Here is a 15,045-nt window from a genome sequence, read left to right as displayed (position 1 = left end):
GCCTCCTCCCCAGGTCCCCAGATAAGGAGTTGGAGGTTGGCCCAGGTGGAGTCCAGTGTCCACTCTGGTCCAATCAGCTCTAGCCAGGGGTTAGAGGAGGTCACGTGGCTGGGCTGCTCTCTCTGCAGGTCTGTGGCTGGACAGATTTCTTTTTTTAAAGGAGATAATTTTATTTATTTATTTATTTATTTATATTTATTTTCGCTACTCCGGGTCAGTTGCCGCTCGCGGGATCTTTGCTGCAGCACGCAGGCTCTTAGTTGCGTCATTCGGACCCTTAGTTGAGGCATGCGGACTTCTTAGTTGTGGCATGCATGTGGGATCTAGTTCCCCGACCAGGGATCCAACCTGGGCCCCCTGCATTGGGAGAGCGGAGTCTTACCCATTGGACCACCAGGGAAGTCCTGGACAGATTTCTTACGAAGGGGAACAGGAGAGACAGACAATCTGACGGAACCACATGTGCCTCGGTTCTTATTTATACAGGTTTTCTACACTCTGGCAGGAAATGAAAATGCTGCTTAGACCCCCAAGGAAAGTAAAGGAGAAAGAAAAGGGAAGAGGGTGCTTTGGTGACGTTAAGTCTACTTTCGGTCTCCTGTACACTCTTTGGATTGTCGGGCAGAAGGCAGCGTCGTGCCCTTGCTGACAGTTTGCGGCGCTCCCCGACCCCTTTTTTCATCTGGGGGCCTCGCTGCCCCTGCGTATCTCTCTCCGCAGGTTCTGGGATACTACGCGCCTCTGGCTCGGCCACACCCTTCCCTCTGCCAGGAACAGCCTGCCTCCCCATCACCTTGGCTTCCTGGCAAATTCCTGCTCATTCTTTAAAACCTTGTTTTGAATCACCTCAGTAAAACTCTGACAACACTCTCTAGACAAAATTCATCACTTTTTCCTCTGTACATTAAAAAAAGTCGTTTTATTATGGAAACTTTCTTTAGGGTACAAAGGCAGAGAGAATTCTTCTGTACAATTTTTGCTCAGGAACGCACACTCTCCTCGCTGCTTATATTCTCCGGGCTGTAAAGACGCGTGTCCTTGTATCTGCTCTCCTAGGTCGAGGCCCTGAGCGTGCACAGTACCCGGTGCAGGGGAGGTGCTCAATATTTCTCAGATGGGACAGAAATTATCATCTGGTCCAACGCACCCATTTTACAGATGAGGTACCCGAGGCCCCAGTTCAAGGAGTCAATGCAGTCTGCCCTCTTGATTACCAGAAAAGTAGCGGGACAGATATGGTACCTCGCCTGCCCTGCCCTGCCCTGGTCCACTAAGCCGGCGTCCGGTCCGACCCCCGGGGCTGTGCCGGCGCGCTACCGCCCGGCCCGGCGGCCGCTCCCTCCGCCCTCCTCCCGCTGCCACCTGGCGCGGCCCCGCCCCGCCCGGACTCCGGACTAGAAAGTGGCGGCGACGCCCCGGAAGGAACCATTCGCGCCAGGGGGGTGTGGCGGCTGAGGACGGCTGTCGCCTTGGCGACCCCCACCCTCGGACCGCTTGCGGCGCGGCTGCAGTGCAGGGGCCGCGGGGACGGGCCCGGGCCGAACGGGGGTCGAGCGCAGGGCCGGGCTCAGGGCTGCTGCCTCTCCAGGCCGGGCGTCGGGAGGCGCGGCCCGCGGGGCTCCGCCAGGTATGGGGCTGCGCGGGGCGGGGCTCAGCGCTCACCTCCGCGCGGCGGGGCGGGGCTGGGGCCGGGCAGGGCCGCCCGTCCTCCCCGCCCCCATCCCTCCCACTCCCGGCCCGGGATTAGCGACCTGGGAGCCCGCGCCCCGCGGACTCGCCGCCTCACTTTCCTGGGAGCGGCAGCCACAGCGGCACCATGAGGAAGTCGTACTCAGGTGGGCGCCGCGACCGGATTGGGGAGGGGTGTGTCCCGGGGCGAGCCCGTCTCACCTGAGCGGAGGCGGTCGCGGGTGGCCGAGTGGGTCCTCGAGGCGGGGACACCGCGGGGCTCCGGGCTCCCGGTTCAGATTTTGATGTGTGGGGCGTTCGCGCCGGCCAGTTGACGCAGCTCCACCCCGCATCGGGATCGCGGGGTCCTGGAGGCATTGAGCCCCTCGACGGACTTGGCTTTCCCCTTTGCTCCAAGTCGCCTCCCCAAGGCCGCGGGGCCCGCGCTGGTCCGAGACCACAGGTGCCTGGGGGAGTGCGGGTGCTCGAGACTTCCGACCCCTGCACGGTTGGGCCCCGATTCTGACCTTGGCCGAGAGTCTCCTGCCCCTGTACGTCGGCCACTACTCGCTCAGGTGTCTGGAGGGGCCACTGTGGGAGCCGCTGCCCTGGGCTGGCCGACCCTCCTGCTCGCCCTCCTCCCCCCTTGCACCTTCTCTGGAATCGCTGACTTCACAGGCGCCGCGGGTGCAGGCGTTTTGTGGTCCACCTCCCCCGACCCCCCCCCCACAACCTCCGCGGGGCGTTTGTGTGCGTGGGTGGGGGCTGGGTGGAGGATTTCCTTGGGGTCAGCCTCCAGGACTGGTGGTCCAGGTCACAGCATCCTTTCTTCCCGTGAATTCCTGTTATTCCTCTACCCAGTGGAGCACGGGAACTTCGCCAAATGGGACCATCTAGCTGCACCCCAGCTTGGCAACTCGGATTCACCTTTTAGGTATCAAGATGCCGTCAGGTGTGCTGGCATCCTAGGGCCACTAGCAGGCCTGACCTCACATAGGTGGAGGGGGCCTGACCAGTTCTTATCATGTGCACAGGATCCTTTATAACCATTTCCCCCTTGGGTACTCTGAAGTTCCATTCTATGGATGGGTAAACTGAGGCCACGAGCCTTGAAGGGCAGATTAAGTGTAATCCAGATCTCTGTTCTTTTTTTTTTTAATTATTTTATTTATTTATTTTTGGCTGCCTTGGGTTTTCATTGCTGCGCTGGGGCTTTCTCTAGTTGTGGCCAGCGGGGGCTACTCTTCGCTGCACTGCGCAGGCTTCTCACTGCCGTGGCCTCTCCCGTTGCAGAGCACGGGCTCTAGGCATGCGGGCCTCAGTAGTTGTGGCTCGCGGGCTCTAGAGCGGAGGTTCAGTAGTTGTGGCGCACGGGCTTAGTTGCTCCGCGGCATGTGGGATCTTCCCGGACCAGAGCTCGAACCCGTGTCCCCTGCACTGGCAGGCAGATTCTTAACCACTGCACCACCAGGGAAGCCCTCTGTTCTTTTTTATTTCCCTTTTTTTCTTGGTGATATTTTCCCCAAAGGATCCAGGCAGGATCCTTTGTCTTCCTCGGTTGTCAAATTATAAACAGCATCTCTTCTTCTGCTAACCCTGAAAAATTTCTCCTCATGTTCCTCCCCTTAATCTATTCGGACATGAAGTTTTCTGCCAAGGACTCATGAATTAATTTTTCTTCATAAGAGGACAGAGTCATGGTACTTAGTTGGAGCTGAAGAGGTCATTTGGGCCATTTTGGGGGTCATTTTTTGACCCTTCCTTTGGGTCATTTTTTCCAGTTTCTTCCTGCTTTCCACATTCAGAAAGGAAAACAAGTAAAGAATAACTCGTCTCAAAGAGGGTTACTCAGAACTTCCCCTAAAATGGTCTTCCGGGGCCAGTGGCATAGAATTTCAACTTTCACCCCCTGTTGCAAACAGCATGGCCCTCAGACAGCCTGCTCACAGCTCGGTCTCAGGAGCGTGGGAGCGTTGACGTAATGGTGGGGGAGGAGGGGGCTTCCAGGTGGCGTACACCGGGGTTTGGCGCTCAGCCTCCCTCCCCAACATGCTCCAAATACTTGAGATGGCCCTTTCCCTGGGTTCTGCAGCCCAGTGTGGCCCAGGGACCCCAGCTGGCTCTTGCCCTTGGCTCTTGAACTTTGCCTCCTGCTGGCCAGTCTGGACAGTGGGGGCCACCAGGGCGCCCCCCCCCCCTCAGCTGGCCTTTCCCTGGGGGGACTTTGAGACCCTCCTACACAGATGCCAGAGGGCCTCTGAGGCAGGCTCGATGTCTGTTCTCCTCCACGCCTGCCCCCTCCTGCCCTGGCAAATTAAAAAAAAAAAAAAAGAAGACGAAGGTTTTTGCAGTAGTTAGAAGTAGAGTTCATGGGTGGGTAGGAATCAGCTCTTGTGAAGGCAGCCTCCGCGGCTCCGGTGTTTACCTGAAGGGGCAGGGCCCTGGAGGATGGGCCTGGGAGGGCTTGGACCTCTTCCAGCTTGTTCTCCTCCTGGCGATGGTCCAAGGCGAGCTTGGTCACTCTGTTGCAGTTGTGTGGGGTCGGGCTGGAGGGGGCCGGCCCAGGGGCGGAGTGGCCGCTTGGACCCATTCTGAGGGGCTCTGGTTCTCTTAGTGCCCCCCCCCCCCCGCCCGGTTCCCAGGAGAGGCATTTTGCAGAAGTCAGACTGACCCCTATATAGCATCAATGCCATGAAATTAAGGAAAGCAGCAAACTGTGAAAAATTCCCAGTGTCAAAAATTCAAGGACAGCCAACGAGGAGGGCTTTTATTTTTCACCTGGGTTGAGTGGGATGATTGCTTCTGGACCTGTTTATGGGCTCCAAAATAAATCAAATATGTTCTCGGTAGAGCTGGCTTGAACACTCACGAGTCTCTGAAAAGTGGGGAATTTTCAAAATGTTTGAGGGGATCCCGAGTGCCTTAGATATACATTCACTGGACACACATTATATGTTAGGCCTGTGCAGCCAGGGCCTCCACGGTACAAAGATGATGGAAAGACGTGGTCCTTGCTTGTAGGGAAGCTGCATTCTCATTGGGGAGGCAGGATGCAGGTGGGACCCCGGCTGGTTAACAGCCCCCAACCCCCTCCCGAGCAGTACAGGCTCCAAATGCCCAGGCGGGAGGTTTCCGGGAGAGGCAAGATTGAACTGGGCCTTGAGGAGTGAGCAGCTCTGAGAAGGTGGAGAATAAAAAGGGCCCTTCTAGGTGGGGAACAAAGCGAATGCCCAGTGGGGCTGCAGGATGCCAGGCGGGTGTGTGGGGGCAGGCTCTGTCTGGTAGCTCCAGTTCTGCTCCACGCCCTTCCTGGATCTACCTCACCTGATGCTCCAACGGGGCAGAGCTGCAAGCGGTGTGGCCCAGTGGTTCATAGCACGGGCTCCTGGAATTAAATCGTAGGCTGGCCCTCCTCGATGTGGGGCAAGGTACTTGATCTCGGGTGTTTCCTTGGCCTCATTTGTTAAACAGGGACGATGCCAACTGGTTGTCAAGATGAAATGAATTGCTGCATGAAAGGCTTGAAAATGCCTGCTCCGTCCATAACTTCCTGCCCTTGTCTTCATTACCCTTATCAACGGCAGGAAGGACGAAGGACGAGGAGGCGGTGTGTTACCGCCTTTGCCAGGATGCCTGGGGGCTGCCGGCACCCTCCCTGGGCCTCTGCTGGTTTGGAGGCCAGGAGGGTGGCCCAGGCTTCTCCCCCAGCCGCTTGCTGTCAGAGCGGGCTGCTCTCTGAACCCCTCCGGTGTCCTGAATTTGGGGCTTCTGGTTGCATACCAGCTCACGTGGAGCCTGCCTTTCGGTGGCCCTGGCTCCCCTGGGAATTCTCAGTGGCACAGATGCTTATAGCCGAGGCCCGTGAGCCACAGAAATGGGGAGTAAAATCAGACCAGTGTGCACTTGGGAATTATTCGGAGATGCTTGGTGGCTTTCAGGAGATCCCCGAAGAGGTACCTGGCCTACCAAAGGTTAAAAAGCCCTTGCACTAGCGACTCAGAGGCCTGGGCAAGGCGGGAGGCTGCACCCAGAGGAGGCGGGTTAGAGAGATTAGCCAGCAAGAGGCCTTCCCCACGCCCGTCGCTCCAGGAGCTGAGTTCTGGGAAGGAGAGGAGAGCACGTCCCCAGAGCGCTAGCCCCGGGTGAGGGCGAGGAGGGGAGTGTGCAAAGGCCAGTTCCTTCCCCTTCTCGCCCTGCGCCTCCGCCCCCTCCTGCTGCCCTGCCTCCCTCTCCTCACGCCCCAGCCTGCTTGCTCTGGCTCCTGCAGGGACCTGGGCGGAGAGGAAGAGCCACCTGTGGCAGTCAGTCCATGGCCCCCTTGGACTCGTGCCCAGGATCGTGGACCCCTGTGGACCTCGAGATCCCCCACTTCTGGGGGAGCTGGGGGAGCTGACAGAGCCTGAATCCTTCCCGGCCTGTTGCAGAGGAGGGAGGCCAGCTCCTGTCTGCCCGCCCCTCTGGCTCACCCCAGACCACAGTCACCTGCCCATCAGCCTATCCCCAGCCTGCCCAGAGGGGTTCTGAGAACTGAGTGCCATGCACCTGGCAACGTGCCTGGGTTTGAGACAGCCCACCTTCCTCCTGGAGCCCCCGGGTGACCAGTTCAAGCCAGGACAGGTGCAGAAGGGACACCGGCTCGCTGCTCAGGAGCAGCGGTCTGGAGTTTACGTCCAGGTGGAAGGGCGGGCTGACCACATGCCTGGAGCTCCCGTGTGGGTGTCAGCAGCAGAGGACATCTCCCCAGGGACCCCAACAGCAGGAAAAAGGCACTTCCCATCCTCCACCCAGCTGTTTGGGCTGCGCTCCTCTGGGACTCATCCCACATGGATGGGACGTGGGAGGGGGACCTCGTTTCCGCACGCACTGCTGTTTGTCTGTGAGCAGCGTTGCATGGGCTCTGGAGTTTGCTTAAGATGTACTTGATAAGAAGGGTTCAGCAAACAGCAGTGCAGGGCCTGGCCCTGGGACGACAAGTGAGTGCCAGTTCCTGGGCGGATCCAGCTGGTGGCCTTGCGGGGAGGGGGGCTGGAGAGAGAGACCCCAGGCCTGGGGGGGGTGAGCGGTTGGGTGGGGAGGGAGGTGACATGCTGAGCTCCTACACCCTTGTTGAAGCTATTACTTTGGGACACCCCGGCCCTCGGCGTTGCTGGGGGATTTATGGGGGACCAGTGGGTGCTAATGGCCGGGTGAAGCCCCCAGCGGACCTGCGTGGGCCTGGAGTACACAAGATCACAGCCCCCACTGTGCTCCAGGAGAGACCTTGGCCAGAGAGTCCCACTGGCAGCTGCCAGAGGTTGCCTGGTCCAGAAGCACTAACCAAAGGGAGCCTGTCCTGGTGGGCACAGGGCCCTGGGGTCGGGGGTACTGCGGTCAGGCCTGGGACCATGGCGCACTGAGCTTCGATGGGAGAACTGAAGCGTCCCCGAGGCCAGTGGGCTGGCCGTCCCTGCCCCTTCCCTGTTGGGCAGCTGTAACTGGGCCCAGAAGCTGCAGCAGCCAGGTTGAGCTGGGGGGGTGCCCGTCTCCCCAAGGTCCCTGGCCTGTTTTGAGTCTCCCTGTAGGTTCAGTCGTTCATTCCAGAAGTGTCTGCCGGGTGCCAATGAGTGCCGGCTCCGTGCCTCCTTCCTGCGTGCTGGTGGCTCTCAGCACTGCTCTGGAAGGGTGGCCTGGCCTCGGGTCTCCTGGGCTGAGTGTGGCACTCTGCTCCCAGCCCAGTTTCTCTCTGTCTCATCTCCCTGTGCCCGCCCTGGGCCCGGGCCCCTTTGCAGCCCACGTGAAGGGGGGCATTGAGCCGCTGCCCACAGCGGGCGAGGCGGCTCCAGGCGTCCTGCTGTCAGCGGCCTCTTGGAAGCCTTGCAACAACTGAGCTTTGTTCCAGGCCTAATCTGACCTGGTTCTGCGAAGCGTGACTGCTGGCAGCCTGCAGGCCTCCGGGACGGGGAAAGGGGCAACGGCGGGGAGAGTAAGATGATCCCACGTCTCAGGGCGGCCCTTGGCCCAGGCTGCCTCTGGCAGGAATGAGAGTCACGGTCATCTTCTGAACGATGCTGGCTTTGTGATGGGGAGAGGAACCCTGAATGGTCGCTCCGGCCTGCATGTGTGGACCCCAGCTTCCCAGGGGCCCCTCGAAGTGCTGGGTGGGGCAAGAAGGGCCAGATCACTCTCCTTGGGGAGTAGCACCCTCCCTGGCCCAGGGTTTCAGAGGCGGGGCTGAGGGAGGAGTCTCCCTTTCCCGGTGACGGATGGGGGGTCATTGCCCTCTTTCTGGCTCCTGGGGAGGGCTTGCTCCTCCCCAGACTCTTAAAGGGCATGCAGTGAAGCCTTGGCTGTGGCTGGGTCCCCCGGGTGCCCCAAGGCTGTACCTGGGAACCGGAGGCTGGCCACGTCCACCCTAGATCTCCCTGAGAGCCGTGCCTAGGCCCCTTGTCCCAGCCGGGCCAGGCGTGTCGGGACAGCAGTGGAGACTGCCCGGGCTGGGGATCACTCCCAGCGAGCGTGGTTACCAGAAAGACCTGGGAAGGGGCAAGCTGGCAGGCCGCCTCGGGCTTGTCCTGCAGATCAATCTGATCTGATCTGCATCCTGGGGCTTTCACAGCCCTCCCCTGGACTGTGCCTTCTGTTTCCACCAGGATCGGGGCCCAGCGGGAGAATAATGCTTCTGTAACCCAAGCCACTTGGAAGTGGGTTAAATCCAGCCCCTGTCATCTTCCAGCCTAAGGACTAGGCTAATCAACCCGGAGGGATGTGGAGGGTGGTTTGCAAAACTCACTAATGAGCACGTGACTTTGACTCTAGCTACAGGGTCCAACGTGTGTGTTGAAGGACAGGTGGTGGGTTTTTGTGCAGAGGTGACCCGGTGTAGACACCGTGGGGACACCAGGTGGTGGAATAACAGCCGAGTACACACAGTGGCGACGGCATGGGACTGGAGGGGAGGAGGTGGTGGGTTTCTCATCAATGTTAGGCGCCTGAGGTGTGGTCAACAGACCCTCAGCAACGGGGAGTGGGTCATCCTGGTGGCAGCGCCTTCCTGGTAGCTGGGGATTGACACTCTAGCCGCCAAGCCTGTGCTTTATTTTTTAAAGGAAAGCTTTCTCAGATACGCTGTATCTCTCTTCTTTGTCTTTTGCCTTTATTTATTTGGTTGTTCACTTTGTTCATTACTTGTTACCAAACAGTGTGAGCAGGAAATTAAAAGGACAAATTATCCAATCCCATCGGTTACAACATTGCTTTCTGTGTTCCCTTTAGTACTTGTTTCCACACGTACAGGGCGGCATCGTTTGATTTAACTATCAAAGGTATATGGTTTTTTTTTCACAGAGTTGAGTATTCTCTGTACAAATCGTTTTTAACTCTGCACTTTTCACTTGAAATCAGATCTCACGCATGGATTCCCTGATCACAGTTTGAACGGCTCTTGAGAGAGGATGGTCCCGAATTTACTTAGCCATCCTCTCACCAGAGCTCTTAAACGTTCTGCTGACGTTGGCGCTCTTCCTTGGTGATGTGCACCCATGACCCTGAACGGAGTGTTCCTGCTGTGCTGAGCGGCAGATGTTACAGTAGCCGTGCTTAGAGCTGTGAGACATGAGCTGGCTGGATACTGGAAATTTTTGCTGGCAATTAATTTAATAAAATATTGCCCGTGATGATTCCCTTTTCCAGCATTCCTGGGGTTGCTCCAAAAACCAAATAAGTGTTCTTAACACAGCATTTTATTAAGAGGTTTAATGAACCGAAAATGCCATTTGCCCTGATTATCAGCCTGCTTAGAGCCACTGAGAAGTCCCAGGGTTTACTTGTCCTTTAAAAGATCCGCCCGTTGCCCACGGTCGTGATTCCTCTCTGTGACTGGCGCGTAATGCCAGCGGCTCCCCCCCCCACCGCCCTGCCTCTCCTTCTCTCCCTCTCTTCTTTGGCCCCTACGGGATGTTCATGCACCCTAGGAGGTGTCTCTTTGCTTCCTTGGGCCAGCCTGAATGTCCTAGTCCTGGTGATGGGCCACCTGCCCCCAGGTGACCAGCCACCTCTCCTGGAGATCATTCGTTCTGCTGCCGGGTTACCTGGGCAGTGGTTTCTTCTGGAATCTCCAGGCGCCCCAGGCCAGTCAACAGTGCTGCCTGAACGGCCGACCCTCCGTGGCCGCTATTTTGTTTCTCTCACCTCCCATCTTCCCTCCCAGGGCCTCTGCCCCTCAGTCCCTAATTGCACCTCTCTCTATGTATTAATATATCCTTGCATTATAATCTCACGACCGTCGACAGGTTGAGTGAAACACGTGTACCTCTTTGGTGACTTGGTGCCCATTAAACAGAAGGGCTTGAAGACTGATGCAGCCTTTCCCGTATTCTGGGGCGTGCCCTTGCGGCTCTGTTTGCTGTTGTCAGCTATTTCTGATCTCTAACCATCCTGCACCGTATCCATGATTTCCCCCTTGGTCCATTGGCCCTACTTTGTCAGGCTGCTCATCTTTCTCACCTGTGCAATTTGTTCATGGCGTGTGAACCGGGGTCTAACCAGGAAACAGAAACCACTCCAGGATTTAGAACAGAAGGACTCAAATGTACAGATGATGGAAAAGCCAAATCAAGCATAAGGAGGCAGCCGGGGTTGGGTGGGGTTTATGCAGCTCTTTGAAGGTATGAATGGGATTGTTTGTTAAGAGTGAGAAAAGAAGTAACAACAAATTATAAATTTTAAACAACGGGCAAATTTCATAAGCATCCCCAAATCCAGAAAAATAACAATTTTTTAAAAAAAAATAATTAATTATTTATTTTTGGCTGTGTTGGGTCTTCGTTTCCGTGCGAGGGCTTTCTCTAGTTGCAGCAAGCAGGGGCCACTCTTCATCGCGGTGCGCGGGCCTCTCACTATCGTGGCCTCTCCTGTTGCGGAGCACAGGCTCCAGACGCGCAGGCTCAGTAGTTGTGGCTCACGGGCCCAGTTGCTCCGCGGCATGTGGGATCCTCCCAGAGAGAGGCTCGAACCCATGTGCCCTGCATTGGCAGGCAGACTCTCAACCACTGCGCCACCAGGGAAGCCCCAATAACAATGTTTTTATCAATCAACTACTTGTCCTATCTCCAAAGTAATTTTTTTCCCTACATCTTTTTGGCTGCATATTGTTTGATCACTTCTTTATATGATGACTATGTAATATCATTTTCTGTTGAGTGAATAGAAAGTTAATTCATCTTCCTGGTTAATCAGAATTTAATTTTTACTTTTGGTAGTTGGGATGCATGAAAAAGTGTGGCTTAACTCAAGAGTTTGTGGTACTGCTGCTGTTTTTCACCCTACAAACACTAGAATTCTGATAAATTCCATTTTATGTGATTCCCATCCAGAAAGAAGTAGACAAGTATGGGGCATTTGTAACTGTATGTGACGCATTATTGCATTTCTTTCTGACCAGAGATACTTTCTGTTTTGAGTCGACATTGAAGAGAATTGAATTCTCTGCTTACAACTTTATCTCTGGTGATTGGAATAATTTCCCATAGACCAGCTTCTGGCTCCATACGTTTCAAATCTTGCTCTCCCCCCACTGCCCACGTTCTTCCGGCACCAGGTACTGCAGGACACGTTCGTATCTTACCCCTTCAGATTCTGCACAGTAGACAGATTCGGGAAAGTACACGGAAGGAGTACTCCCGGCCTTGCACATTGGGGCGACGAGTAGTCACTTAACTATGCATGGAAATAACTGTGAACTATGTAAATAAAAACCCAACTAAATTCAAGCTAAATATCTTTCCAATTCAACTTTTCCTTAGCAGGAGCCCCCAAATGCCAACAATCCCTCCACTGGTACCTTACACAGGAGAAAGGGTGATGGGCAGGAACTCAGAGAAGAAAGGGATAGCAATCTTAACTGATTGGGGTTAAACTATCTTCTGTTTTGCAAGTTTTACAAAAACGCTACGGCCCTTCTCAGTGCCTTGAAAGGGATGCACGTGAGTCAAGGGCCCTGGTGCTTGAGGTTCCTTAGCTTCCTGGGGACAACCAGAGATGAGCCTGGGGGAGCCCCTACCGCACCCCACCACCCGCAATCAGAGGATCAGAGAGAGGAAGGCGTGTTATTAGAATCCAGGGACCAGGGTCACCTGACGAGAGGCTGGACAAAGGCCAGCCTGGTGGGAGCTGCAGCTGCAGAATAGACAGAAACTGCTGCTGGAAAAACCTTCCAAGGCAGAAAGCGGGGGAGAGATCTACCCTGGTTCTCCCTGGCTCCCACCTTCCAGTCTCCTCCTATAGGTTGAATCCAGCCAAAAGACTACAGACGTGGGGACCTGGAGACCTCAGCCTGCAGAGGTCAGCTCTTCTGCCACTAAAGAGAGCCTGGGAAGGGCGAGGGATGTGGGGTACACTTATGCTTAAAATTGTTCGTTGTTTATGTGAAATTCAGATTTACCTGATTGTTGTGTGTTTTAGATGGCAATGTCTTTTATGGGAGTTGGACCCAGAGTCCAGACGCCCAACTGGTGAACCTTCAAGCGAAGGGCTCTGTGGGTCCTTGGTCAGCACTGATGTCGTGTGATGGACTTGGCCGTCTGGTGGTGCTGCTGCCTGCTGGACAGAGCCCTCCACATGCAGGAGCTGCTGGCACTTCCCCGGCCTGAGAGGGGGATACCAGCGCTGGCTCCCCCCGGCCTCAGGAGAAGGGGGAAGACTGTGGTCCTGGGGGCAGCCAGAGAGACAGGAGGCTCCCGGCCGAGGTCCTTTCTGGAGGGACTCTCATGATTTTTAAGAAAACATTGAGAATTGATTCCATTCTGTAGATAAGCTCCTGTCATTATTGAAAATGGGTATTTGTGCACGAGTTTGCACAGCGCCCCTTCCTGCAAAACTCCCTTTTGAGAAAATGGTGGCTTTCTGGCTGGGAAGGGCTGTCCAGCACCACTCATTGCTGGCACAAGAGCAGAAGGGTGTGTGTGTGCGTGTGTGCGTGTGTGTGTGTGCACGTGTGTGTGCACGGGGCCAAGTCACCCTCCGCTGGAGACCGCCTGCTTCCTGTTCTGCCCCTCTCCTTGGGTTAAGATGTCTGGGCTGTGTGAGACCCCAGGAGGGTTGGGGACGGCCACCCTGATTATGGGTGGGGACGGTGGCTCTGCGACTCCGGTAGGAGAGGATGCTGGTGCGTGGGTTCCCCATCATTAACGTAATAATAATAATACACTACCTCCGGAGTCTAGTTAGATTCTCAGTGCCCGTTTAACCGTGTATCTTATGATACCAGGATCTATCAATAAAAATTTGGCTGAAAGGAAAAAACAAAAGGTCTTCCCAGTAACTGTATCCTTCTCTCTCTTATCCAGGCTCCCCAAATTATATGCACAGGGGAACACCCATGAGCTGGGCATCCAGGCTCCTAGACGCGGGGCCAGCACAGGTCTGCCAGGCTCCTGTGCCTGGTGGGGCCGCACCTGGCCCATCTGTGGCGAAGGGGCAGGGAGGGCACGGGGCTGTTTACCTGGAGGGGGGCCCCGCCGTCAGGCTGCAGTGGTGGCTCCCCACCCCGAATGCTGGTCCTGCCAGGAAGTGCTCCGCAGGGCATCCCAGGTCTCCTCCCCCTGCCCAGCATCCTCCCCTTTCTCTCCAGGACCAAGGAGCCCCATCTCTGTGTCTGGCCATCTTCTTTCCTATTTGAAATGCTGCCTCTTCATTCTCTGTGGGACACCAGCCAGCAGTGAGTCCCCACTCCCTTCTCCTGTCTTTTGCTTCATCTCGTCTGAAGTGTGTTTTAATCTCGTGGCCTCCACGTGGGAAACCTGACTGGTGTTTGTCACTGGCCTGTAGTTCATGAACATTTGTGAAATGGCCTTTGCCCTGGCCTAGGTGAGCCCAGACACCAGTTGGGGAGTTCCTGGTGTGGCCAGGTGTGGGAGGGCACCGGGATTCTGAGTCCCTCCCAAATCCTGACTGTTTTCTCTGGATCGCGGAAACTGCCCCCCCCCCTGCCCCCCGTCTTCCTCTGATGTGCAGTCCATCCTGGAGGCTGGGAGGGTTTTCAGCTTCCCTTAGTTGGGAGGGAGTCAAATAGGACTCCTGGTAGCCTTTCTTGGGGTAGCAGTGTCCTGGCTACAACATGCAAGGTGCCTTGGTTATAACTTACATTTTGTCTAATGCATTAGCACAGGGCAGCCAAGCTTTGTTAATTTCCGATTGTAGATCCCTGGGTCCAGGCTGGTGTATGTGGCTGGCGTATAATAATAATAATAATAATTTATATTAGTATATAATATATAATATGCTAATAATGATAATATCTACTGAGTGTTCATTTTGTGCCAGGCACTGTGCTGAGTGCCTACCATGTGTGACCTCGTTTAGTCTTAGTCACCTGTGAGTAATCCCCATCTCTGTCCCCATTCTGCAGATGGGGAAGCTGAGGCTTGGAAAGGGGAGGTTGTTTCCTGGGGCCTGCAGTGAGCGCCTGGCAAGGTCTGGATTCGAACCCCGTTCATCTGACTGCAGGCTTTCCTGCCTCCTTGGCCTCTGAGAACTCAAATAATTTGGTCCGGGATGTCGCCAGAGAGCTAAACTTCAAATCATCTCCTCTCTTTCCGAGTATGTTTTATTTAAAAATCACATAAAAATAACTCAGTTCTCAACTGGAAGGACTGAGCCTTTAGATGTCTTGGAGGCTTTTCTGGCCACCTCTTCGCTGGTCTCGGACACAGGCCTCAGTAGTTAGGTCCAAGGAACTGAATTGCAGCTGCTCTTGTTCTGGGGTTTCTCCCAGGGCTGCGGTGGAGGCGGCCCTGGGCGGGACGCTGGTTGGAGCGCGGGAACCCCGGGCGGCTGCTTCCCATTCTTTATTAAGGGAGCAGGCTTGGCGTCTTCTCTGTGCCAGGGGCTGCCTGGCACCAGCTGCACGTTTTGGGAAATCTGAAAAATAAACAGTGTAAATAAAACATAACTCCACTGGAGAAATCTGAAACAGATGCTGTTTTCCTCATTACCATGTCTCCACCCTGACCATGGGTTTGGTTCTTGGGGATCAGATGCCTGGGGTTGGGGTTTAACCTGAACAGACCCTCTTCATTTTTATCTTTGTCCAGAAGCCAGAGGCGGGGGCGAGGGTGGGCGCCCAGCTGGCCTGGGGGGACGCGCGGCCGGAAGTGACTAGATCCCCAGGAATGTGTGGCCGATCCTTCTCCATTCCTTGCCATGCTGTTTCCATACTGGGGATTCACTGGATTTATGGGCTCAGCTGTCGCTCATTGGTGCCACTTTCAGCCCAGACAGCTGACCTCTAAGTAGCTCATCGTGTGCATGTGTGGCGTCGGGGGACAGATGTTGGGAGTTCTCGTGTATCATTGTATGCAGTGCAGACCCCAGTTAGGCGTCTGGAGGGAGGTCACAGCCATG

General features: G+C 55.7%; 1 protein-coding gene across 1 annotated transcript in view; it reads left to right on the top strand.

Annotated features, from left to right (window-relative positions):
- Positions 1–1,801: 1,801 nt before the first annotated feature.
- SEPTIN9 (septin 9) overlaps positions 1,802–15,045 on the top strand; it is a 165,091-nt gene continuing 151,847 nt past the window's right edge. Inside the window, exon 1 of the mRNA XM_007185763.2 lies at positions 1,802–1,835. Coding sequence (XP_007185825.2) covers positions 1,817–1,835 — 19 coding nt within the window. The 5' untranslated portion in view covers positions 1,802–1,816. The remainder of the gene's footprint in view (positions 1,836–15,045) is intronic.

Source organism: Balaenoptera acutorostrata, chromosome 20 (genome assembly GCF_949987535.1).
Source record: "Balaenoptera acutorostrata chromosome 20, mBalAcu1.1, whole genome shotgun sequence".
Lineage (NCBI taxonomy): Eukaryota > Metazoa > Chordata > Mammalia > Artiodactyla > Balaenopteridae > Balaenoptera > Balaenoptera acutorostrata.
This window is presented reverse-complemented; position numbering and strand designations above follow the sequence as displayed.